This window comes from Crassostrea angulata, chromosome 3, assembly GCF_025612915.1.
Source record: "Crassostrea angulata isolate pt1a10 chromosome 3, ASM2561291v2, whole genome shotgun sequence".
In the NCBI taxonomy this organism is placed as follows: Eukaryota; Metazoa; Mollusca; class Bivalvia; order Ostreida; family Ostreidae; genus Magallana; species Magallana angulata.
In genome coordinates this window covers 8,794,505-8,821,318 of record NC_069113.1, presented here as the reverse complement: position 1 = coordinate 8,821,318, position 26,814 = coordinate 8,794,505, and the positions used below count along the sequence as shown (strand labels likewise).

At 32.1% G+C, this 26,814-nt stretch overlaps 2 protein-coding genes across 4 annotated transcripts; one reads left to right on the top strand and one right to left on the bottom strand.

The window, feature by feature from the left end:
* Positions 1 to 3,770: 3,770 nt before the first annotated feature.
* LOC128179031 (dynein intermediate chain 2, ciliary-like) lies at positions 3,771 to 15,979 on the bottom strand. 3 transcript variants are annotated; one of them, XM_052846504.1, is made up of 20 exons: positions 15,861 to 15,979; positions 13,910 to 13,945; positions 13,191 to 13,244; positions 12,855 to 12,902; positions 12,483 to 12,563; positions 12,135 to 12,261; positions 11,832 to 11,917; positions 11,492 to 11,524; positions 10,640 to 10,768; positions 10,383 to 10,484; positions 8,388 to 8,471; positions 7,646 to 7,892; positions 7,197 to 7,438; positions 6,983 to 7,072; positions 6,800 to 6,887; positions 6,250 to 6,526; positions 5,862 to 5,961; positions 5,618 to 5,751; positions 5,233 to 5,284; positions 3,771 to 4,222 (listed from the first exon to the last, which is right to left on the bottom strand). In XM_052846504.1, the coding sequence occupies exons 1-20, from the start codon at positions 15,891 to 15,893 to the stop codon at positions 4,112 to 4,114; spliced, it is 2,154 nt and encodes a 717-aa protein (XP_052702464.1). In that variant the 5' UTR covers positions 15,894 to 15,979; the 3' UTR covers positions 3,771 to 4,111. The 3 variants fall into 3 exon arrangements, with proteins under 3 accessions (XP_052702464.1, XP_052702462.1, XP_052702465.1); XM_052846502.1 differs by lacking the exon at positions 13,910 to 13,945 and adding an exon at positions 13,802 to 13,846 and having other exon boundaries at positions 15,861 to 15,971; XM_052846505.1 differs by lacking the exons at positions 11,492 to 11,524; positions 13,910 to 13,945 and adding an exon at positions 13,802 to 13,846 and having other exon boundaries at positions 15,861 to 15,971.
* A 196-nt stretch (positions 15,980 to 16,175) lies between these two features.
* On the top strand, positions 16,176 to 22,675 carry LOC128179052 (protein FAM219A-like). The gene is made up of 5 exons (XM_052846537.1): positions 16,176 to 16,357; positions 19,194 to 19,284; positions 19,850 to 19,922; positions 20,174 to 20,254; positions 20,480 to 22,675. Exons 1-5 carry the CDS (start codon positions 16,292 to 16,294, stop codon positions 20,667 to 20,669), a joined length of 501 nt encoding a protein of 166 aa, XP_052702497.1. The 5' UTR covers positions 16,176 to 16,291; the 3' UTR covers positions 20,670 to 22,675.
* The last annotated feature ends 4,139 nt before the right edge of the window (positions 22,676 to 26,814 follow it).

Here is a 26,814-nt window from a genome sequence, read left to right as displayed (position 1 = left end):
GGGAATGCCCAGTGAAACACAATTTAGCACTAGGAGCTGAATTAACATTCCTTGAAATATACCGGTAGTATTCGCTTTGAACACAGTCATACACATACGACATGTAGAAGTGCGGCAGCCCAAGCAAAAAATGCAACGTAGGTCCAGATTTCACAAAACCCATCGCATCTAACGGTCTTTGAAGAACATGGATTTACACGACATCACGGGCATTTCGGTAATCCTATGTACCATTTGTAACACCGGGATTTCTTTGCGATTTTGCTAACACCTCTTTAGCTCAGCTCTCTTCAGACACGATTTCTACGATCTCTCCGAACAGTTCTCTCCGCAACTCGGCTACTTGCTTGGCTTTCTCGTGGGCATAGTCATAGTACACGTTTCTCATGCCTTCTATGACGGCTAGACGTAGGCGGAGATGGTAGCGGAAGGACCGGACGTTCCTCCGTTTTGCGTTGTCGTACCTCTTCTGTAGGGAGGTCAGGGCACGGTTCAACATCACAATTTGTTCACACGAGCGCCGAAATCTTCTCTCAGCATCTACAAGATTGACCCTTCTTTCGTTGTATATTCTGTTGGAGCGCCGAATTCTGGTCATGTTGACATTGAGGCGTAGACTAAATGATTGCTAGACGCTCTACCGTGGGGTGTACACATAGAGCTACCCCTTTGTTATCGTGGGACGGTTTATAAAAAGCCCCCCTCCAGATAAAGGACGCTTGGCTTTGTCACCTGCCAGTTGCTTAAGTAACAGCTGTCGCCACGCGCGAGTTGCGACCTTGTGTTTTTAATCCCTGATGGTGTTAAATCCCCGGGTTGGAAATTCATACCTTAGCCAATTTTCGTATTTAATCATTATATCCGCAAGATATTCAATTAAAATATTAAATAAAGATTCACAAGTTAGTGTCAATATTTGCCTATAGCAATTGGTAATTTTATAAAGAAAAGAAAACCTTTGTTCTTCCAGAGACATAAATAATATGTTATTTATGCCTCTGATTCTTCTAGGGGGGGGGTATGTTTATCTTGTGGATTATCTTCATATCGATAACGGAATCAGTGTATATTTTCTAGCATACTTCACGAATGCTGTAATAACAATTACCATACGTGAATATGAATATGTATTGTGAGGGGAGGAGGGGGTATAGGACTCCATGGATTAATTTGCATCTCAGGATCAAAATAAGCACTGGAAGTCGATGATTATTAGATTTTCATTTTTATATATATACCAAAATAAAGAATTCAAGGTGTAAACAATTGTAACACCACCTAACCCACAATACAATTCAAACGTTAATGGTAACATTGTGCCAACACCCCCAGTGTTAAGGTGGCCGAGGTTCCCCTGTAAGTTCAACTAGAAGGGATCGTAACCCCCCGCCTCAACATATCACGGTCGATTTTATTAATCGTGCATGGTGATAATCACGGAACTTTATAAATACTAGTTTGAAAAAAAAATGGACATTTGATTATTATAAAATCACAGTTGCCCGACCGATTTCCGAATATTCTTAAATCCGCGTTTTGTAAGAGTCCCGCTCTGTTTGTTTTTTTTTCACTTCTTCCCTCTTCTTTGTTTAATATTTGTATTGCAGTATATAGTGACAAAACTCATTTAATTTATATGTTATCAAATAAATGTAATAATATTAAATGAAAAGGTCTCCTAATAATCTACTTAACTACCGTAAAAATTTTATTGAGCAAATATAACCAAATGTAAACGTCTTTAAAAAATTCTTGTGTACACATATTGTCACGTTATCTATATATTATATAAAAGAATAATAATTGTAAATGCTGACCCCTAACTATATAGATGCAGACATTAAATATTTAATTCACACTTCTAATGTCTTCTTACAAATTATTTCAAGATAAATTTTGGACTTTTATTAACAGTGTTAATTTAACACAATAGATTTCTTTTTTAAATGAAAAAAAAAAACCATATGGATGCCAAAATAAGGACGAGAATAAGAAAGTAGAAAAGGGAAGAACCAAGAAAAATGTCTATAAAATAAAATAAATTAGCTATTAACGATGTTGATTGATAAATACGTCTTGGACAGTTCCTAGTATGCATACTTAATTTCTCAAAAGCGTCATTTTAAGAACATTGATACCATTTTTTATGAGTAGTTTTTCGCAAAATGCAACGTAGGTCAAAATTTCACAAAACGCATTTCTCAAAAATTTCTCAAAAGCGCCATTTTAAGAACATTGATACCGTTTATTATGAGTAGGTTTTCGCACAAGATTATTGTCAAAACATTTTTGAAATATCGATTTTAATCAACATAGGCTTTTAAGCGATGAACTTTGATTGTTGTGGCTTGAATGACTCAGTGCTTATAGTATTAAGATTAAAGATGAGTTTCACCACTGTTCACTGGAAAGATTAAGATTTTTAAGCTGATGTTTAATCCCAACAAAAATTTTTGACTATTTTTTTTCTTGAGTCCCATTGACTATAGCATGAAATTTCGCGTTTTCTTGCTTTCATTTCAATATGTAATACTTTACTATCGAACCAATATTCATCTGCTTCGTCTTTTGAGGTTAAAAATAACACACAACATCGATGTGATATGAATTGTCAGAATGACTAATCAATGTACAGTGTACATCGTTTCAAGAGGAAACTAGCTATTTTTGGAATAATTTCCAATAAATTGTCTCTCCTGAGATTTTAATAATATTTACAATACACAGTTTGAAGTGAAATGTTGATGTATTAATCATAAGTGCACACACCCATTTTAAAACTTTAAAAAAGTGGGTTTTTTTTCTATAAACTGTACTTTTAAAACCTTATCAAAGTCTTTTATTCACGTGAGCTATCAATATTACATTACTAACAGCGATAAGTGTGAAAAAATCAGAGCCCCTCCCTACACTGAGGAATGTTACGTTTCATATTCAATTCGGAAACACCATTTCAAACTAAATTTTCTTAAATAGGAACCAACTGTTCTAATGGTACTCTATGCATGTGCAAATGTTTATATCTGCATCCTTACAATAAATCAACTCTTTCCATCTTGTAATATATTTGTGCCCATTATATGATATTGCCTTTTTACATAATTGCACAGTCATCTTGTTGCCCCTTTAAGGCCCCAATTGGTCAATGAATAGAACTGGAAAAATTCAAATAAATTGTTCTCGTTTCCCATGAAAGCCAAATGTATATAAGATTTGCAATATTAGAGAGGTTGAGAATTCAAACGTGTACGGGTACGTGTACGTGTACTAGGGGAATCATCTAAATTCTTCGCGTATTACGTCATCAGTTTTTGTGACGACAAAGTTTCTACACGTTTTCTAAACTTGTAGACTGTCGTCTACACGAAAGTACAAACTTGTAACTTTTACAACAAATATAATCTAATTGATGGGTAAATATATTCTTGTGATACATTACATAGATTTTTAAACTTCATTTGCACGCAAATTGATAAGAAATTCACCTTTAATTCAAAGTGAATTAAGTAAATTCATGTCAAAAAACTGCGTCGAAATTTACGTATACGTTTATATCCTACAAGTTATGAAATCTCAACTGATGAATTACTTGTACGTGTACTTGTATGTGTAGTTATAACACACGTACGCGTACCCGTTCACGTTTTAAATCTCAACCTCTCTAATATGTATGCTGAAGAACTTAATTTTGGTTATCTGGAATAAAATCATGTAACATATCAGTACAGTAAACTGACAATATAGAGACACTGTTAATAATAATAATAGAGTTATTAAAGGTATTTCATTTGTTTAATAAACATATAAATTAAAATATCACATTTTGATAATAAAAAAGACAATGCATCAATTTAAAAGAACTAAATATATTAAATGTATTGCTTAATAACAGTCTCTCAATACATTTCAAAGTTAATGTTACAGCAATTCACAATTATAACAATTCAATACATCATTCATAAGTCTGAAAAAAGCCAAGTTTTTATATCTTGTAAGGACGGATTGTTCAGATCTGGATACGGTTAATTTCCAGCATCACAATTTTGGTTTCGAAGTAAATCCTCATTGAAAATCTAGACCCCCCCCCCCCCCCCAAACAGTAACAGTTAATTTATTTCTTGTCTTCATTGGGCTCCCGAACCATTGATAAGATTTTGTCTAGCTTGGCTATTTCATTGTCCTCCTTTTGCTTGGGGTCCATGGGTGGTGCTCCCTTCTTCTCCTAAAAAAAGTCATAAACGAACAGGTTAGATGGAATCACATCACATCAGAATGGTCTTTGGAGATAGGTTGAATTTGATTGTTACCTTCAATTTTATGAGGGAGAGGAATCAGATAGGGATCTATGCATCATTTTAAAATTTCAAACACTCAAAATCACACACATACATGTGTATGTTTCAATTATTTTTTTATTGGGGGGGGGGGATAAGTTCCTTAACTTTTAAAATTGCCATGCATAAAATCCCTTTGCATCAGTTCGAAATTATACTTCATTCTCTAGCAACGAAAATAATGCAGGTGATATGTGAAGTGAAAGCCACTGAAAGACAGTTCTGTTTACCAATTCTCAAATAACAATGTGATATAAATGTATGTTTATGGAGTGATCAACAACTGATAAATTAATATCATCAAAATTCATTCATTTAACTCTACCCATAAACTTTAAAAGTGACATTAAATGATGACAAATTTCATTCTTCTTAACTGCATGCAAACTTGCGTCTCTCTCTCTCACGCTCTCACTCTCTCTCCCCCCAATATTCTTGAAAAGTAAAAATATGTTTAATCAAATCAAGTTAAAACTATATAAAATATGCAGAAAAAGATTTGCTCAATGCTGATAAATAAAATTGGGTGTCTTTTGAAGAACAGTTTACCATTCCAAACACTGGGCCTCCTTCACATTTATCCAACAATTCATAATATAAAAGTTTGATAGGGTTATTAACAATGGAGGGGTCCTCCAAGTATGGCTAAATGAAAGGCAATCAAGTTAAGAGCAGAATTCAAGTCATCACCAAGTACACTGTACATTAAATCTTTACATTAAAGGATATTAATTCTGAGAAAAAAAAAAGGTACTCCGTTAAAAGAACCTATATTAGTTCTATTTAATCCCTAGATAATTACACAGGATAAAAGACTTAACGTAGATGTTGATACAAAAATCTATACACATATGATGTTACTATGTATAATGTACATTGAGACTTAAAATTGTCTTACCTTTGGCATTTTTCTAAGATTAGGTGAAATCTTTAAGCTGGTTACATTTCCTCTGTAAAAATGAAAATGAAAAATTACATCATGCACTATTACTTGGCTGAATTTGTAGTGAAAAGAAATTTTGTTATAGCTCTGAACATTGTGTTGACCAAATCTGGATCAACTCACTCCTGTGTAGAAAATCAACTGACATTAATTTACGTTTTTATATTTTATGTTTAATACTACTCAGGTTCAAAACATCACATACATTTTGAACACGGGTTCAATATTTTGCAGTATCAAGATAACATTATCGGTATATGACACTGCCCTAGAATAATGTGGATTCAAATTACCGGTAAATACATTTTAAAATCCAATCTGGATTTATATCTCCACTTACCTGTCATCTCCTACTATAATTATGGGGTCTTTGGGATTGAACTCTACATGAGTGAGTTTGGTTTTCTTCTTCTGAGCTACCATTTGTTCACAGAGGGGCTCATATTTGTTAATATTTAAGTCATACACAAACATCTGAAAATGAATTAAACAAAAAAATTTCAAAACATTTCATAAGATAAGAGATTTTGATGTCTCTAGGTCATGATTTATACTAGCTATGTGCATTCAGTTGTGTGTAATACCTTGCCATCTGCAGTGACTGCTGCAAACACAGTAGATGAGTATGGAGCCCAGGCCACATCACCAACAGAGTTGTTCAAATCGAAAGTAAAAAGAGGTTTCCTACAATGTTAAATACAAAAAGAAACTTTTAAAAAAAACCCAAAATGCTTCCAAATATTATTTAGTAAATACATATATGCTATATCATAGATGGGTACCAGCTTGAAATTGTTTATGTTAAAATTTTCTAAATAATTTTATAACTTTATAAATTCCCTGGATACATGATCAACACGGTTCAACTCAGATAAAGAACATAAGAAATATAAATTTACAGGTCATTAGAATATAACGTTACGACTAGAGAAACTATCCAAGTTTCTCCGTTGTAAGTACATATGTACTCACTTGGTCTGAGCCTCCACTGATGAGGTTTCACTCTTGTCTGCGGTGGTTTTGCTGCTGACCTCCCAGATCTTCACGGTCCAGTCAGCACTACACGTGATGTAAATTCGCGGGTGGAACGGGTTCCAGCGCACTTTGTAGACAGCCATGTTGTGGGCGTCGACCGTGTCCAGGAACTGGCTGCTGTAGGCTTTGGAACACTGGTGGATTTTACCTTCCTCTGTCCCCACGAGAAAAAGGTAGTCATTTTTTCTGTGGAAGTCAAAAGCTGTCCCACACCCTGCCAAAATAATCAAAATACATTGTAGTCATTATGAAATATTGAATATAGAAAAAGGCATGTGCACATGTATAACCCTGGAACTTTGTGTTTACAATTCGCTTGATTCCAATAAGAAATAGTTATAAGGAAAAACATGCATAATGGTGTTATATAATGTTTTTGCTGACCACAAGCATGGAACTTACAAGTAACTTATAGATTCATGTATCGTCTGAAATAAATTCAATCAAAAATATTTCAATTAAATATTTTTCTGGGATTCTCCCTTACCGACGGTGTTGACCTTGGTCCCATCAGGGCCCTCTCCGGCGGCACCGGGCAGAGTGAGGGTAATCACGTCCTCAAACAGGAGTTCATTCTGTAATAACAAGTCAAATAAGTAAGTAATAATTTCTTAACAAGAAAGATAACTGCTATAAGTTCTGTATTGTTAACACCAGTTCTTTTTGGTACCTTGATAATGGTCCAGTGAACTATTCTACCATCAGAGGACACGGAGTAAAAGTTGTGGTTATTTTCCAGGTCATCTTTTTGCCATCTAACCTATTTATCAAAGAAAAAAAACATTAAATGATTACTAGAACATTAATTTCTAATATTCTATGGCAACTGTTACTGACCAATGAATGTTTCCAAAAACCAATAACAAACTACAGAGTTATTGTACCTGCCAGACGGGGTCTGTATGTTTGCCATTTTTGGCTGTACACCTATGGACGGGTTCTTTTTTCTGTACGTTGTAGACACCCACACTACCATCATAGAAACCGATAGCGACCATGTAGGGATGCTCGGGGTGGACATCCAGACACATCACTCCACTGTCAGTCTCGTAGATGTACTCAGCAAAAGAGGGATTCTTCAGGGAGAAGAAGAGAATCATTCCACTGCCCTGCTTCATGAAGTCATCTGTAACGTAACAAAAGGTTGCTAAACATTCATAAATAAAGAGGTCATTTAATCCACCCTAAATGTTTTGACCATTCATTTGAGGAATTTCGATATTTATATGAAAGTTGAAGTAATACCAAGTATTTAAAAGCTTAAACCATGACATTTTCTATTTATTACGAGACTCCAAAAAATGTTTTGTTTTAGTTTCCACCAAACACTTACAAGAACCGTAAGAAGCAGCAAACAGATCTTTGTACATAGGATTCCAACAAAGGGAGGTAACTGCCAGTTTCTTGGCTTTTTCGTAGGAGAATCTCCACAGCGGGAGCATGGTTCCCTCGTTATCTCGGTATTCGTCGGACGGATCCTCATAGTATTTGAAATCTTGAGCAATGTCATCATACGTGTTCTGGTTCACCATTCTTTCTACTATTTTTGTGGCCTTTGAAATGCGGGATATATCATCTCCCTACATAAGAGAAGAACATGAGTATTCACACTTATTTCTAAGTTGACACAGATATCATTTACGGGTACAATTATCTTTGTGGTTGACATTAATCACTAATCAAATGCAAGGATTTTATATCTGAATTATCGATAAATCACAAGACGCATCCCTTAAGAGTATCAAAATCTTGCTTTTATTTTTCTGGTAGTCATTTTCTACCTAAATAGCAACAAAAGTTTGGTGCTTGTTATTTCATATTCTTGTGTTTTGATACTAAACATAAAACTTGATGAATTAAGGTACACTTGCATTTATTAAGGAATCTACAGAAAATAGAAAGAATGACTCATTCTTTCTTTTTGTTTAATGATTTTACAGCTGTTGATGCAGCATCTTCACTTGATTTTGTTCAGGACTGGACGAATAACAATTTGAAAAAAATATTGTACATAAAAAATAGTCTTCATTTCATGCACTAAAATTACACCCTTAAAAAAAGAGATTATCCATTACCTGTGTTTCAGTGATTGTAAGTTTCTTTCTGGTCTTTTCCTCTTCTTTCCTTCCAGGAATAGTCTTCTTCTCCTTGCTCTTTTCCTGAAAAAGTTGATAATCAATTAGATGAATACAAATACAAATCCTGATGAGTCCAAGTGTTAGTTTTAAGCACTATAGTTTTAATTTCCACTAAAACTCGTACAAATTAGATTACTTTGAGACTTTGTTTATTTTTACTATTGAATTTGAATTTACATTTTCATGCATGCACGTAAATTTTTTTGGCTATTCTATGATTAACAATTTCCATAATGACAAATCTATTTCCAGTGTTAACTTATACATGTGCATTACATACAGTGAAATAGCATTTCACATGTTTAAAATATGAGCGATTTTAAAAGATTAAATCAAAATATTGTTGCTTTGTTGTCATGGTAAATGAACTATTGTACATTTTCTTGATCTAATATGCTCTGTAAGTGTTATAGTGGTGTATATATCACACTAAAATAATACATGCACATGCAGTTACTAAATCTAAATTGTTGATTTTGTATTATACATGTATATAAAGTTAACAGTAAGAGTTTCTCTGTTTATAATATGGATTCCTTTTGAAAAATGTTTTCTCTCTCCATTGGCAGAAATGGTCTTGCTAGAAACCATTATGGTAATTCATTTCAAAATATAAACCAGAGAGAATTTGGTGCATGTTTACTGCTGATTGACTGCAATTCACATGATAATTTCCTTACTCTTACACGTAAAAACTAGTTTTCCATGCACTAAAAAGGCCTTCAGACAATATAAGATACAGGAACAAAACATTCCATTTGTGCAATATTAATTTTGATAACATGCAATATCATATGCAAACATGCAATAAACTATTCAGACTTTTCCTTTCTCTGTAGCTTGCTTAGATTGGTGAATACTTGAGGTAGTTTTCTGCTTGGTTTGATCAGTGAATACAGTGCGGGATACAATTTCATTGAAGGATAATTTAGATTAGCCTATATTAACCGTGTGATATATATCATATCAGTTTTACCCAGAATGCACTGAAACGTTTGGTGCCATATTTCAGAGTCAGATAATTCTGACTGGATGGAATTTCATTTTTCTAGTAACATACACAAATAAATGAATAATCACAAAAGACATGTCAATATGTGTCTTTTTATGCAAAAAACATGCAATAGACTATTGAAATATGATAAAGAGAAAGATCAAGTAATTCCTAATGAAAACACTTCATGTAACAATATATGATGAATATGAATGTTGATTTTGACATATGTTTATATATTTTTTAAAATTTTCTTCAAAAAAATTATTTTAAATCACTCTTTGCAAAATAATTATAAAAATTCAATATGGTAATAAAAAATTACATTGAGATTTGCATTCATTTATATGGGTTTTCATATAATTGATTAGAGGATGCCAATTTGGAATATCTACTTGAAGTATTTTCCTAAGATCTTTCACTATAAAGAAAAAACCGTATATAATTGACAGTCAAGTGACCAATACTTGAAAATGGTGTTGCTGGTGGGGAAAAGTGGGTGGAGCCTTATGAACTTGTTTTGCACGAATTGCCTCTAACTGAAGAACGATCCATTCAATATTATAATTAACTGAACACAAATTAATGACCTTAAGAGCTTACATGCTGTGCAATTTTGGATACAAACATTTATCAAATTTGATTCATGTAACAATCAAAATCAATCAGTATGATATAGATGTAACTTTTTATACAATTGTTTAAAAACCTGGTAAACTGTACAACAAACCAGTAAATGAATAATATATAAATGTTTGCAAAAACTAATCAACAATCAACTAACAATTAACTTATATTTAATTTAGCAGAATTATGAATTAATACAGCAATACCTTTATTATTAAAAAACAAGTACCAATCAAAAAGTACAGTATCACTTTCTTTGAAAAACACACAGTTTAAAAGTAAGAATTGAATAATATCCAAGCCAAACTTACCTGCTTTTCAAAGTCTTCATGGTAGGCATCAGCTATTTCCCACTGTGTGACATTTGAGGCAAAAGTGGCTCTAGGGGGTGGTTCCGTGGCAGTACCACGCTCCTGTTAAAAAAAATACAAACCATTTATACATGACCCACTTTGTTTTTCTCAAAACCCATATGATATTTAACCACTCGGTCAATTTTCTAGGTATCACAGATTAAATTCCATGTTTATGAGGGAGTATTTTGGGTTGATCAGTAGCTGAAGCATACCCTGTATGGATTGTTGTATGTTTGGGAGGCTCGTTCACTGTAGTTGAACTGGTTGGTCAGTTTTTCGCCTTTGGCAGCAGTCCCTGGGCCTGGGGTACCTGCCTCCTCTCTCTGCTCCCCCTCTTTTGCCTACATAATCAAATTGAATAACTTATCATATATTTGTAAATACAAGCATAAAGAATCTGTCATTAATGCTTCAACAAAAATAAGTAAAAAAAACTCCCTTTCCAGTGCATCACTGCAAAGTAAGAAAAAATATTTATCTTTGAGAATAAATGTATGTGTCACAACAAAAATAGCAGTAGAAAGTGAATGATTCCATTTACCAGCGATCACACTCTGTTAGATTTGTTTGCATCATTTATTGAATTTTGAGCCTGTAGTGTATAAAAACAACAATTAAAGCTGTGTGTGTATAAACAAGCTGCTTGTATTTAAAACCAATGCATTAACATCATCATAATTTTTGTTTTTAGATTTCTTGGTCATTTATACTTATGGATATGTTAAAAAAGATAAACATGAAAATTGATTTATGGACAATGGAAAAGAATCAGTTGTATATTTAATAAGGATTCAGAAAGTTTTTATACATATAAATAAATGTAAAAAAAATGTATAAAAATTGTGATTCAGAGATTAACTATAAAAATAAATTCAGTCTAATGAAATAAAATTATAAAAATATTCTATTGTAGAATACGCTAAAGAATTTGTAATGCACACTGAAATTTTTTTTATAAAAACCAATAAGAGTATATTCTTATTTAAGAGGGAAAAAAAGAAGCTCTCTGTGCTGAAAACTTTCAAGTGAAGAAGTGACATTGTCTTGAGAAAATAATTAAATACCGGTTCGGCTTCCTCGCCCTGTGTTGCTGAAGTCTGTGTGATACAAAATCTCTTATAGTTCTAACCCAAACAAGCAATTATTTTGTGGATTGAAATTTGCGTAAAATAAAATCTTTATAAATCTAAGGTATACATAACAACGTATAATCTGTGTGATACAAAAGATCTTATTCCGGTATATATCTCTTACCCAAACTATAATTTACCGTGTATTTTGTGGATTGATTGATGTGTAAAAATCAAGCATTATCAATCAAAGGTATACATAGCAACTTATACGTATGCACTATTCTAATGTTATTGTTAAATTTGACTGGTTTTGAGATCTGTAATACACTACCTCATCCTTTCCCTCTTCTCCCTCGGCCGGAGCACCGCCGGCTGCAGGAGTTGTCTCCCCTCCTTCACTTCCTGCTACTTCACCACCTAATGGAGATTTAAAAATGCAAAGTAAATTCAAACTTTGAAATCAAACAACAGATTGATTTATTTGGCAGGAATCCTTAAACAAGTGGATGTGACTTCTCTAGACAGAGTTACATAAATACACCAGTACCTAAATGGTGTTCAATTTGATCTTTAAAATTCCTATCTTCCAGTACATGTAGCACATTTAGAGAACATTGCATAAACTAATACTTACTATCGGGGATTCCCAGTTTGGCCATCTGTCTCTTTGCCTCATCTGATTCCTTGTGAAGCATGTTGCCATCCAGGGCAAAATGGATGGCCAGTTGGTCAACATGGGAAGTCTGCTTATACTGTCGCTCCTGCAAATTCAGTCACAGTGGTAAAACTTTATACTTTGATTACCAGTATGTCAACAATCTTGTATATTATAAATTATATAACTAATAGGATGAAAACGTATACTTTGTCAAAAATGTATGGTACATTGGTACTCTTTAAACACAGCAGAAGTTACAATAACATTGTATTTATATAACTAATATAATGATCAGTCAAACTAATATAACGATCTTTCACAAACCTTGAAGCTGTATCTAACAATGTTCTGTGGAGCATGGGGATTGTTGGCTGTCAGAATACGAGTAAATTCCTCTTTCAATTCCTGTTCAAAAACAACAAAACCATTACAATTTTAAATTTGAAATGTGATAGCAAATATAGAAGTCGAGATCAAAGTATATCAATATTCAAGAAAACTACACTGAAAGCAACAACAATAACAATTTAAAAAATTAGAATGAAGACATTGTTTTTTAAATATCACATATTAGGCTTTATATATTAGATATACCATAACTTTTAGGAGTCTATGAAGCACAGAAATGTTTGACAAATTAAAGAAAATGATATTTTCATCATTAAATTTATAAGGTAATGTACACAGTTTATTCACCTGGTCATTAAGGTCCAGCTGATCGTCAGGTTTCACTAGTGTTTTAGTCTGTAATGAAACGTAAAATTTCATAGTTAACAGTAACTGCCACAGCATGTCAAAAAAAAAAGCAAAACGGTATAATGAATATTCTTATATTTGATGTAGATTTCTTGTATTTTTGAAAAAAATTAATACCCCCGGTACATGTATTTTTAAAATAAAACAATACAAATATGATTTTTAAATACATGTATCATTATTACCATACAGGTGCATTGATAAATATTAGTTCATAATTTCATTGTAATAATCTTGAAAATGGAAGTGTGCAGACAGACAGTGTGATCGACTTACATTCATCCAGTCATCTCCGTCAGTATCGCCCATATCTGTCATATCATCTCCATCCTGAGCAGGGAATTCAGACATTACATCAACATGTACAGTTATTGCAGTTATCATGGTTTTTGCAAGTATCAGTAATATAAGTTTATACAGGGTATGAAAAATAAGACATATAGTACATAAATAACAAGCAAAAAAAAAGAGAGAAATTTACAATGTTTTTCAAATATTTAGTACTGATCAATGGAATTAAAAAATTTAAAGAAACAAATGCTACTTGTTTCAATCAATTTAATTCATATTTTAAACTGTTTTCATATACCATATCTATGAAGGTATAGGACATACACCTCTTTTTTTCATGCACTGTCTTTCCAAATAAAATTTAAAAAAAAATTCTTTTAATAATAATTTTTGCATTTCTTTGAAATTTTAAAATGCATCTTATGTTCAAAAGTTGAAAAATTTAAAAAGGATAATTAATAAAGAATATTTTGAAATATGATGGACTCCGCTATGAAATCTCAAAGTGTCCCATTCAATATTAAATTAAACAGTACACAAATACTGATTAGCACATGTTGTGAAATTTTCAATAATTATATACATCACAGCTTTACCTTTCCACTCTTCCCTGCTGGTCTGGAAGTTTTCCCTTTCTGGGCCTATCATTAAATTTCAAAGACAACAATAATTAAAAGGGGGGTACATTGGGGGAACACACTCACCTTGATTCTTGTTGCTCTCCTCCTTGACAGATCCCCCTACATTAACATAAAGGAACCCTTTCAATTTATCTAACTTTATTTAAGCTATGCTATTTAAGTTTAGTGTAGTAGATGGCAGTAATTTATATTCATTTTGCAATTTTTAAGTATATTAATAAGCATTTAGAGTTTCTAGAAGCCATTTTTCTAAGGATCAGCAAAGGGTTGTTAAAAATTCATGCAGATCACATAAAGCCAGTACTGGGTAATTGCATGATGTTAGTATTAATTTTATCTAATCTTGCTATACATAATTTGGTTACATATATACAAGTTAACTACAATATTTGTAATAAATATCTATTTGTGGTACATGTATATAATGTTCAGTCAGGTAGTAGAATTTGATTACCTATATATTTTTTAATTCAAAGTTAATTATCTTTGATAACCCTTATATTTGGATATTAAAATTTATTCTATATAAAGCCTTCACAATTTATGAAAACTGAATTTTAAATTCAAGTACAAGTATTCTCTACGAACAAACTCTCCATAAATATATTAAAAATTTGGTTTCTTCAAAAAGAATTATAGGAGTTTTAACAAAGATTTTGTGACTTTTTACCGGTAATATTAAAGTAGCTGTCACACTACAACAAATAGCACTATCATGAGATGTGCTAACAGGGCAAAGATGCTGGCTTTATGATTGAATATAATGAATTATTTAAAAAGTTTTATCAAATTAATTAAAGCCCACTCAAGAACAGTGATATAATTAACTTTTTCATAACCTGAATGCAAACATAATTTTTGCATTTTCATATAATTTTTACATTAGACTATGTATCACATTTTAGTTAGTTATAACATGTAAGTAAGTAATGCATGAGTTCAAGCATATTTTGTTTGCATTCCAATTAAGTTGACACACATTAAAAACCTGCTGAGAAATCGTATAGAATAGGTATAACTTTTGTTTGACATATTGAATGCATACCTTTCTTCTTTTGAGATCTCATGTTTAATAAATAAGTCTGCATGCATGATTTGCAATATAAAAACAAAGGAAATTTAAATTGTTATCAGAATTATTTAAGGCCATGCATAAGCAGGGTTGTCTATTGGACCCGGGAGGCAGGGAATTCCCCCACCTATAATGCCTTAATTACCCGGCTATTTTTGCATTTCAAACACAATGTAGCTATAAGCAAGACCCCCAGACCCCCTTCTACTTTTTCATTTCCTCCTTCTACTTCATTTTTTAGAGACAACCCTACATAAGGGTCTACATAAAGTTAATGATCTATTCTACAAATTAAGAAGTGAAACAGCAAAGAGAAGAAGGTCCTTTTTTATATATGACTATAAGGGTGATTCCCATTCAATAGATTAATTATGAATACTCATCGTGAACTACAATCTAATCTGCAACTAAAATTAAGTACCAGATACACTAATTTCGTATTTTTTTGTGTTATGGCATGCAGGAGGGAAAGGGTTAGAGAGCAACAGCAGGCAAGGTTAAGTATATTCAACATAAGCATATATATTTAATTGTAAGTTGTATATACAAAGACAAGAAAGAAAGAAAATTGTACACTATACATAGAAAAGTATATAGACATACTACAACTACATAAACTGTCCTTAAATACATAAAAATATATATAATAATTAAAAATGATATATATTTAATTTCTGAATTCTTCTGTTGTAAATTGACTGGTATGAAAAAATAAAAAACATGATCATTATTTGAATAAAGCTAAGTGCATGGCTACATGTATTCCATCTGGATCATATTCATATTCAAAATCATATCAATAGATTTTACAAAAATTTAGGCGACAAAACTTTTTTGGTAACCTTGCAATTGTCAACTTAATGAAATCTAGCATTATTCTTTTTGAAAATTCACTTTACTCATTTCAATGAATATATTGTTGCATTTTGTATTAAATCAAACCTGTTTAGACTTCGGCGCTGCCTTTGGTGGCATTTTTGCAGTGTTGTGATTCTGTTGCTGCAAACTATCACACACCACTATGGCGGTATTCGTTTCTAAGGGAAACAACAAAAGCGCGAGACTATCGCGGTACACGAGAGTTTGACATATTGGAGGATCTAATTGACGATGAGTATTGGATTATAAAATAAATTGCATATTTTATCAATCACCATTAGAATTGTTTTAAAAATATCAAGAATACATTAGAATAAAATAATACCAAAATATTTTAATTTCTAAAATTTTTAGAATGACTTTTTAAAGATTTTAATCATTAACCTTTCCATTCCTGTGATTAGCAAGTACAAGGAAGAGACAGTTGCAACAAGCGGTGTCAAAAAATGACAATATTATGCAAACCGTAACCACAAAACTGGTTGTCTTTTGTAATGGAAAACATGGAAGACAGTGGATTTGACAGTGATCATAAATCTAATCAAACAGAGTTACTAAACGTAAGTGAATTCACATAGAACGGAGCATAGACCTGACATATGTTATTGTTTTGACCACTTGTATAACAGTGACCAATTGCCCAAATAGGCTCTAATTGCTCGTATGAAAAATAATATCCCAAATAGGGATAAGGTGTAAGTTTTTTTTTAATTAATTCATATAGCTATGGCTGTGAAAGAGCAGGGACTTAATATATTCTGGCTATTCTCTTTTGAGAAGTAGACAGGCATAGCCTACATGCACTTCTCTTTGCAAGCCCTCATATTTTGATTCTGAAAAACGTGTAAATGTCTGAAACAAAGACGGTCTATGCTTCGACCCATGTTTTGACTCCAGTTTCCCTGAATTTTCGTAACAGACCTACTATTTCTACATTTTAAACATAAATGCACCCATACATCACAAAAACATCAACGCTATGCCTGTCCACTTCTCAAAAGAGAATAAATATTTATCCTGCAACCACCTCTTGCATTAATTGAATAAAAGGCAACCTAATAAACCAAAGCTAGATCTGGTCAATGCCCCAATATAGCCTCATACATTTTATTTGACGTTCAAATGCATTGTGTCATAATCTTTCAAGCTTCGTTACGCCATGGTTTCAACAGCAGATATGCAGCAAAATTGTCTAAAGTAGATGTCACCAGATACTATGTTGCAGGATAAACAAAATAAATGGTTAAAGTCTTGAAATATAAGCTGTATTTGGACGTGGGTCAAAAACATGAAAAGGGCGAGGCTTGCAAGTTTTCTTACCCTTGCACAAATATTGCTTATATTTCAAGACAGCAACCCGGTATTTCATATATACATGTATATGTCCCTGGAAAGAGCAACAATGTAGGCATTTGAGATAGTGTTGTTACGATAGTCGCCGACTATCGAAAAATCGTCGCTGAAGGCAGCAGGTCGGCGACAATCGATAGTGATTCTTTATCATCGATAGTCGCTAAAATTCAGTCACGTGACATATAACCTTTTATTGCGAAGCAATATCCATGAAAAGACTAAAGTATTATTATACAGTGACAAATCTAGGGGCGACTAATGCCTTGTGATCGGTAACTTTGCCGGAATTTCCTCCGAAAGAGAAGTTGAAGTCACCCTGTATTCTGAGTTTAGGATCGTGTTAATTAAACCTAAAGGCAATAAATGATAATTATCAAATTAATAAGACGTTTTCACAAGTTTTGTGATTAGGAACTTGCAACTGTCTTATCTTCATGGGTTATAAAAACGGGTGATACTGTGCATTGAGAATTACAACCGATGTTTATTACTTTTCATGCTAATATTACAATTACAGTTTGAAACTTGTGATTACCGGTAGTTAATAATGCGGCCAAATAATTGCTAAAATAATCATAAAACCGTTTGTTTACAGTTGTCTTCAAAATTAAACAGATCCACTACATAGAGGTTGTAATTGGGTCAAAGGGTTGCACTAATACCTCCAAAATACACAGACGTACAAGGACTGATTTTATTTATCATATAACTCACAGAATTACAAAACATTGATTGTATAAAATGTGTGAATGTATCAGATCAATTAAATTTAACAAATTTGATAAGTTATTAGAAAGTTTAGAAGTGGTTTTATTTTTATTGACTTGCTTCTAATCCAATTTAAATTAAAATTTTGCCCTAGGTTAGTACCTAAGTATTATATTTACCGGTAATTCATTTGAAGATAAGGTCATTAAAAAAACTATTGATATATGATTTATAAATAAAAAAGATGTTTTCTTTATTTTCTGATGTTGGTATCTTTCACTCATTGACAGGATGAAAAAAATTAATCTTTGTTGGAATTTGAAAGTTTACATTATCGATTTTATAATCGATTGTGAGCTGCCAATTCAATTTGATCATCGATAGTAAAATTGGTCCGATTTTACAACACTAATTTGAGACCAACCATATGAAAATTTAGGTTGAATACAATGCTTTTTTTTTTTGCTATGAATCGAGTATAAGAAATGAAATCTGTCCTTAAACCAGGTCTGTAGGACAGTTGTCATTTTACTGATAGAACATTCTATCTATTACATGTAACAGCCCTACTTGGCCTGAAATTAAGAGCATTGTAAACTTCACCTATTCATACTGCCATTTTGGGTGACTAGACAATTCCGTTCAACGCACTTCCTGCAAGACTTAACATGCATACAAAATCTTCATCAAGATGTCTCAAATATATCTTTAGAATGATACAAAAATGCCTAAAAAATAAATTTGTCCATCTGAGCGCACTATTACCGGTATTTGGTTTTTACATCATCATTGGCACATTTTCAATACTTATAAAGTAATTTTACTTCAATTCCTATTTTTAATCAGCAGTTACGGTATCAAGTGGATATTGTAAATTCATATCTTCCAAGTGGTTCTTGTTGTTAAAAGTAGCCATGTGGTTTGTATCCTGCTGGAAAAGTGTTCCCTTTTCATTGTACTAAGACCCTCCAGATATATTTTAATTTGTTTTCTTAGGGTTACAAACCGAACATAATTTGCTCTAAATTCATAAATAATGTAGCAGCATTCATGTTTCGTAAAATTATAAATGCTAACCAACAATGTATTTTGACTCACAATGCAATTAATCTATTTAATATTGTAAACAAGTGTTTCAAAGTATTTGAATTTTTTTTCACTTTAATATTGATTTCAGAATTTTTTAAAATTTTATATGAATTATTATTTTTAAGCAATAAATGTGTATTCATTGATATACGCTGTACTTATATGTATCTGTGTGGTTATCTATTAATACATGTACATTCTAATCTCTTCTATATTTTTGATTTGCTTTTAAATCTTTTCCTATAGAGTCCCCAGAAAAACCCAGCAAATGGACTTGGAACCCCAAAGAAGAGCTCAAACACCTACAAGAAATCTTATGATTTGCAAATGAAAATAGGTACATGTCCTGAATCATAAGGGAATTTCTGGTTAGACAATAGCTGAAGGTCTCTAGATCTATGGGAAAATTTACATTGACATGCTAAGCTACAGAAAGCAATATATGGTGCACAAAAAATTGCATTAGTTTTGGACTTGTTAACTTGATTTCCTACAACATTCTGTGAAAATAATATATTATTTAAAAAATCATATTAAATAAATAAGAGACTTAATTGATCCATCAAATAATATTTTGGTGTGTTGAGCCACTATAGAGAAATATAAGTTAAAATGTAAACACAGGTCAACGATAATATTATCCAGTGATCATGGCAATATGAATTGTGATTGCTCTACTGGTTATGTACCTTAATTTGCTTTGATTTGAACATATTTTATGATGTAAATATATTACATAAATGAATTAGGCAGCAGGCATTGCCTATGTAAGCATTCTCCATAAAGACTTACATGCTGTTACTTGTGTTATTGAATATGCCAGTGGAGCACATCACTGAAAATTATCATTTAATACTAACTTGAAGATGGCATGCAATTAAAACTTTTGATGTTTATTACAGACAAGCACAAAGAAAATGCTGCAAGGAGAGCTATTACAGCCCAACCAAAGAAATCCATACTTTCCAGAAATAGGTATGGCCCAAAAAGAGTAGAGCTGTCATATAATCTATTTATTGTACATGTATTTCTCCTTACATTGAATTTGAATTATTCATATCTTAAAGCTTTAAGATATGAATAATTTAAATTCAATGTAAGAAGAAATACATGTACAATAAATAAATTATATGTCAGAATTTGATCATGATGATACTTGTATAATTAAGCATCTTGATATATTTTATCCCTTGTTAGTCACCAAACTGATTTCTTTGAATTAACAGGCTGTCTGTTCCCAAGAAAAATGACATTAAACCTATGAATGAAGATAATGAGCCACTTGTTGCTATAATGACTGATGAAAGGTATGTGTCATAATGTCACTGTTTGATAGTGTGGCATGTAGCTGTAAATAAAAAAGGTTTAAAGTGTTCCTGTTCTGCGAAACTGTAAACTTTATACATAAAGGTTCTGCAAGTAGAGACAATTGACTAAATAACTGAATTTTATTTAGAAAGAAAGATGCCGGAAAAATTTATTTTATGAAAGAAATTGCCACTTGTAATGAATGTTTGAGCTTTAATTTTTAGTGATGATGACTTTGAATTGCCTGTGATATCAAAAGCTGCTCAGAAGGAGATTAACCAACAGTTGATCAAGGATGGCTATAACCTTGACCTTGAACCTGATGATGAGGACCTTGACCTCATTCCCCCAAGGCCAGTTCATGAACGATGTACATGTTGCAATTACTACACAGGAAGTTGTGCAGTTCAGTAAAGGTGCTTACAAATATGGAAATTAAAGAGCCTTTAATGTATTGGTTAAATGTTCACAGGTTTTCAATTATTTAGAAATAGAAGGGAAAAAAAGGACAGAAGTCAATGTATATGCTGGTTATTCTCATTTCAAAATTTCATTTTCATTTTTTAAACCTTAAAGTAAATTTGTCCCACTTGCCATTTCTCATTTATTGAAATACACATTTTCCCATATATGATTTTAGAATTATGTGAATGTTTAAAACTAATATTGCAGTGCATGTAATATTTAGTCTTTAAGGTTTAATAGAAAAATACCGGTACTATGTTTTACAAATGATTGATACCTGTTTGATTGAATGATTTATTTTAATTCAAATTTTACTTGAAATCAAATTTGTCAGTATTGTTAGACTGGATTTAGTCATTTGAACTTAATGAAATGCTTTGATTTAAAAGCTTTGCATTGTTGCTTTTCTGAGAGTCTTCATACATATTTGTAAATTTTATTTGAATCCTTTAGATAGATTGAATCTTGGGGTTTGATGAATTTTTTTATATAAATAAATTTCAAATTAATATATTGCTACTTTGATTTATATAGACAGTCAATTTGTGTGCGTGTTACATGGTTATTGGGGGAAGTGAACTGGATTGCTAGTCTCACGTTACACATGTATGATATATATGTATGTATGTATATGTATATGTATGTATGTATATATGTATGTATGTATATGATGTGTATGATATATTGGTATCTTTATTGTTCTATTGTTGGAACCAAAGCCTAATAATTAATATACGCATAATTGATACAAAATTGATATTAATTACAGATATTTTATAGTTTCTTGTTAACATAATGTTATGCCCTTAGTGTGGTCCCATAGATCTTAGAAATCCTATATTACTGCCATTTAGCATAATTGATTATAATTCAAAATTATATGTAAAAGTATTTTGTATTTCTTTCAGTTTGTTGGTTATGTGTATCAATCTATTTTATTACAGGGTACATTCCAGTACATTCAATTGTCTTCAGTTATTTCTAGTTCTATGTACATTTTTGTTTTTTGGTTTTTTTTTGTTTTTTATATATAGACAAGAATAATGTTTTTGGGGTTTTTTTCCCCAGAGATCTGATTTTCTTTATTATGTAGCAATTGTTTTAAATGTTACCTTCCTCTCTCTTTTGAGTCAAACTGTGCAATTTTTGATTTCCAACATTTTAAAATGGATGATGATTAAGGGTCCTCCAAATCCCGTGACTTTTTATAAACATATGTTAAAACTTGGAGAATTAATTGTCCTGTGGAATTATTCACTAGTGTGTAAGTGGAATTGTTTGTCTAGATTTGTAGCTAAGTGAGTAGGACTTCAGACTACTGCCCTTTAGATCTTGGGTTCAATTGAGTCGATCTGGGACTTTTGATATGAATGCCAATGAATATTTGAAAAGTATGTTTTTAATCAAAAATTGTTATTTTTATTGTCAATGGTACACATGCAAGGATGTCACATCTTTAAATAATACGCAATTTTGTGCTCATTTGAGAGAATTTTCCAAAGGATGTGGAGGACCCTTATTACAAGCTCTTCCTTACATTATTTACAAGTACAACAAGATCGCCAGATGGAAAAGTGCCATGACTTTCAATAATTTCACTCCTTTTTTTTTCTACATTCATACATTCCATATAGTGATAAAGGAAACCATTTATTTTCATTGTGAAATTTTCAAGCATGTGATATACCACTATCAGCATGCTACACTGTATTATTTATTTTATTTGTATCTAATGCATTGTAAAAGCCTTTAAAGTATTTTCCCCATTCCACTATTGGATAACTTAGAACATACTTAACACATGTAGTTTGTTAGAAAAAAATTAGAATGTCAGTCAAATTACATAATTTCATTTAAATGTAGATTGTTATGATGTCACGAATATCAAATATTTATATAGGCCTATACCTGTGTAATTCATTATTATGTGACTTATTAAACATTCATGCATTTTACATACAATGTTATTTATGACGGAAATGAAAATTGCAGTTATTTCATTGATATATTGTCATCGAGAAATGGAAAGTTACAGAAATACTTCTATGATCTAGGATTTTAAAACCATAAATTCTAAATTAATAAAGAGCAAAGGGGAGTAACTGTAAATGATATTTACAAGAAAGAGATGCTGACAAGAGGGAGTAGTTATTTTTTTATGTTGACAAGAGAAAATAACAAAGCATAAAAACGACCTATTATCAATTTGTATATGTCATCAGCAGTTAGTGTTGACAGCACAAAAAGTCTTCAGTAACTTATGATGTTTATCAAAAGGGAGTTGTGGTTAAAAATTGAAGAGAACAAAAATTGCATCAAATATTTAAAATGGTGTGAAACAGAAATTTTGTTTTGAATAAATGTTGTTGTTAACAGGGAGTGTCATTTACAATGACCACTGGAACAATGCTTTGAATTATGAAGACAAGGGAGTAACTATTAATTTTGTTGACAACAGAAATGGTGCTGTCAACATGGTCAAAATGGAGTACCTGAAAATGGTTTTGGTAAAGGTTTATGTGTTGTGTAGATTTTAATGACAATAGGATTTTTTTTTAGATAAAGATGATAAAAGCCAGGGAGTGGCAATTTATTACGACAGAAAAGGACACAAATTATAAATAGGAGATTTTTTCAGGAGAACATAAGTAGACTTATTTGTAATTTAAGATTATCGAGAATTAAAGCCTGGAAGGTTTGAACGTTGAGAAGTAGTTATAATCCACCAGTCGATCAACGTATTTTCTCAGGGTAAAGGATGTAGCCAATCAGCAATCTGTAATCGGCGGACTTCACATTAAGGTACATGTTCAATTCACTCTTCTGCTTTGCACGATTTGATGACCCCTTACTTTTTTATATAATACCTATATAAGTAAATTGTTAATTCGGTATAACCTTGGGGGTATAATGTACGTGGGAGAGAGATAATTGCCGGACAGGCCATCTAGTTTTAGACTCATCCACGGTTAAAACCGTGCATGTTTTATTGATAGAAACTAATTAAATGGGAAAATTAGTCAAGAGATCGGGGCGATAGGAAGCATATTAAGCCACTATCAGCGAAACATCTACATCAAATACTGTGGGCAACAATGCAATGTTTTTTGTATCCGAGTCGACAGCGATACATAAAACTATTTGAATTGCTTAAAGTAAAACAAATAGACAATATCACTTAGAGGGGCTGGATGGCCGTGGCCATTTTAAAGCTATATTTACCTCCTTTATACAAAGAGCTCTGTATTGAAATGTTAAAATCTTAAAGCTTAAATATTTAAATTTTGTCTTTACTAGAAAATAGTTTATGGTCCAAAATACCGGAATTATATTTAAATGTTTAAGGTAGATCTGATGGGTGATATGTTGACCTTCCTTAAAGCAATATGAGCTGCATTTTCATGCTGAATTTTTGTTGTTGCGAAAATGTTATTTTCTTCTAAAATTACAAAAATATCATGTTTTTTAAATTTCTGTTAGCCATATTTTTGTGGGGAAAGCCTCTCAGAAGCTTAATTTAAGCTTTTAATTTCTACTTTTACTAATGTCTAATAAGAACTCTGTTGGATTCTAAGTCATTTACGCTCCCCCGATTCCTGGAATTTCCAATGATTATTCATCGTTTGTTTATCGTCCGAGCTCTCTGCAATGGCTGCGTCTTTTCTATTATACAGAGAACTAAGTAAATATGTCAGCTGAATGTAAATGCTAGGTCAAGCCTTTAAAACACACGACTAGCCTAATGATGAGTATTTGTATGGTTCTGACAAGAAAATTGTTTTTGATGTTTCGCTATTATGAATTATTCATAATTTTTAAAGCTCGCAGACAGTTAAGAGAGCTGTATTACATGTTATATTGTCAAGTGTCATGCAGACTCTGTGAGATAAGTCCCAATTTGATGCATATGTCGGTAAACATTTGGTGGTAAATATTTTGCCGCAGACCCCCCTTTATTTTTTTAAAACAATGACCTTTTAATCAATGTACCGGTATTAGACAACAAAAAACTGAGGTTATATGGAAAACTTGACTTGCATCGGACCAGTTATCGGCTAAAATTTACAGTATTTGTTTTCATCGTGTTTTACTTTTATTTGCATAAAATTATACAGTGTAAATGGCTGACTTCTTACCTTTCTTCCTGTTAAAATATTTAAAACAGTTTATATTTCAAGTGCTCCTCATTCATTGATAAATAAATACATATTTTATGATAAAACAAATGCGAGCCATATAGTACTGTTTATTTCTAATATTGTTACTGTATCGAACAAATTACTCTGATACCAAGCTATTTATATTTTCCACAGTATCTGTGTAAAAAAAAAAAACAAGTTAGTATTTCCAATCGAATACTCTGTTTGATTTGACTAAACTTTCCTCTTATATTGAATGACTGAAACCTAATAAATGAAATCTAGATAACTACTCAGTGGCTCCATTCATAATTAACAGAACCTACTTGTATCAAATGCAACTCTTATTTTGTGATGGCCCGACAAAATTAATTCGAATTTGCTCGACTGTGCTATTGCTACAGTGCAAACAACGCGGATCCCGTATTTGACCGCTCCCCCTCCCCGCACCCGCGGTTAGTTAATCCTTTCCGAGTTACACCATCGCGGTCCTTGCTGCAGCCATGTTTAAACCGCCGCGGTGTGTCTCACTGTTCAAAGACATATATTTTTACCTGTACGCATTTGCACAATAAGACGGCCACCTAACATTGAGAGTCATTCTTTACTGGCTATGTCCGAAGTTTGTTTTTTTTTAGTTCAAATACAATGATTACGTATTTATTGCACGTTTTCAAAACTCCTTTTTAATATTTTAGAGAAATGTTAACTAAAGAATCACCTGGAACAATTTTCACGTCACTTTAGAATATAACTATAATTTCAAAGATATTTTTAATATCATTTTCACTTTTCCCTTCTTGATATAATCCACATGTAGGTGACGCACCGTGTAGGTGAGAGTAAGACCTGTAAGATAGGTTTGATTTTTTAAAAATGATTTTTACATTTCCTACTCAAAATATGTTTTTAATCCCTATCAATCTGAGCATGTTTTACGGCACAGTCTTTCTATGCCCGAGACAGTTAACCTGGCATATTGGTATGGATATTGTATTCTGTAGCCAGAAAAAAAATTGAAGATAGATTGAGTGATTTCAGTTTCCAATATTTAAAATCTAGTTTTTCTCTCATATAATATGACAGAATAAAACCATTGAACAGAAAGTTTAGCTGCATTGATAATATATAGAAAGTGGGTAATGAATCTTCCCCAAAGGAAATGTTAGCTTGCAGTTATGAACACAATTTATTTTAAATGTAACAAAACCTCTTACACTGACTGAATATTTTTTAAAACGATGTTTGAATCGCAGTGGAGGAAATGAAAAAAAATACACGTAAAGTTCGTTGTTGATGCCGAATATAGTCATAATAATATATCAACTTTATCTTACTCGAATTTTATCATTGTTTCTTATATTGATATCAACCCAGAATGTTTCTATTAATCAAATTATACCCCTTGCTGGACGACATATGCATGTGCTAGTATTGCATAAATGTTTTAAACTGCTTGCAAATTCAAGACAGAGCAAAACCAATTGCAAGTGTAGAAAGGCGAAATAAAAAAAAACAATGGGACGAAAATAACCTTTCATTCTTTACCAGACAAATATGTTCATGTAAAATACAATTCACCAATATAACATCTTTTGGTTAAAACTACTGTGGTTTCATCGCTAGACGAGGGTACCAATTTCTATGGATTTAGTGTAATTCCCAGTTTTTAGGATACGTAAGTTCGTGGCCAGTGATCCAATCAATAAAAAATGCCATTATAAAAAAAGTACCTGTTTGGGAGGGTAACAGTTGAAATTGACACCCCGAGAAAACCATTGTCAACCGACGCGAAGGTTGACAATGGTTTTCTCGGGGTGTCAATTTCAACTGTTTTCCTCCCAAATAGGCGTTATTTATTTTATTATACTGACTGTCTTAATTTTTGAGAAATTATTACTGCTTTTACTCAGAAATGATGTGAATTCTACGGCGAACCGTACGCGCATAATGTA

Bases quoted from the DNA above. Each gene is read 5' to 3' on its own strand.
- LOC128179031 (XM_052846502.1), bottom strand. From the start codon at position 15,893: ATGCCACCAAAGGCAGCGCCGAAGTCTAAACAG. The intron at 12,262-12,482 runs GTTTGTGAAAGA...CTGAATTTGCAG, and splicing joins TTGTTAGATACAGCTTCAAG to GAGCGACAGTATAAGCAGAC. The intron at 10,769-11,491 runs GTATTTAATTAT...TTGATTATGTAG, and splicing joins AGGGCGAGGAAGCCGAACCG to GCAAAAGAGGGGGAGCAGAG.
- LOC128179052 (XM_052846537.1), top strand. From the start codon at position 16,292: ATGGAAAACATGGAAGACAGTGGATTTGACAGTGATCATAAATCTAAT. The intron at 16,358-19,193 runs GTAAGTGAATTC...CTTTTCCTATAG, and splicing joins ATCAAACAGAGTTACTAAAC to AGTCCCCAGAAAAACCCAGC. The intron at 19,285-19,849 runs GTACATGTCCTG...TGTTTATTACAG, and splicing joins TGATTTGCAAATGAAAATAG to ACAAGCACAAAGAAAATGCT.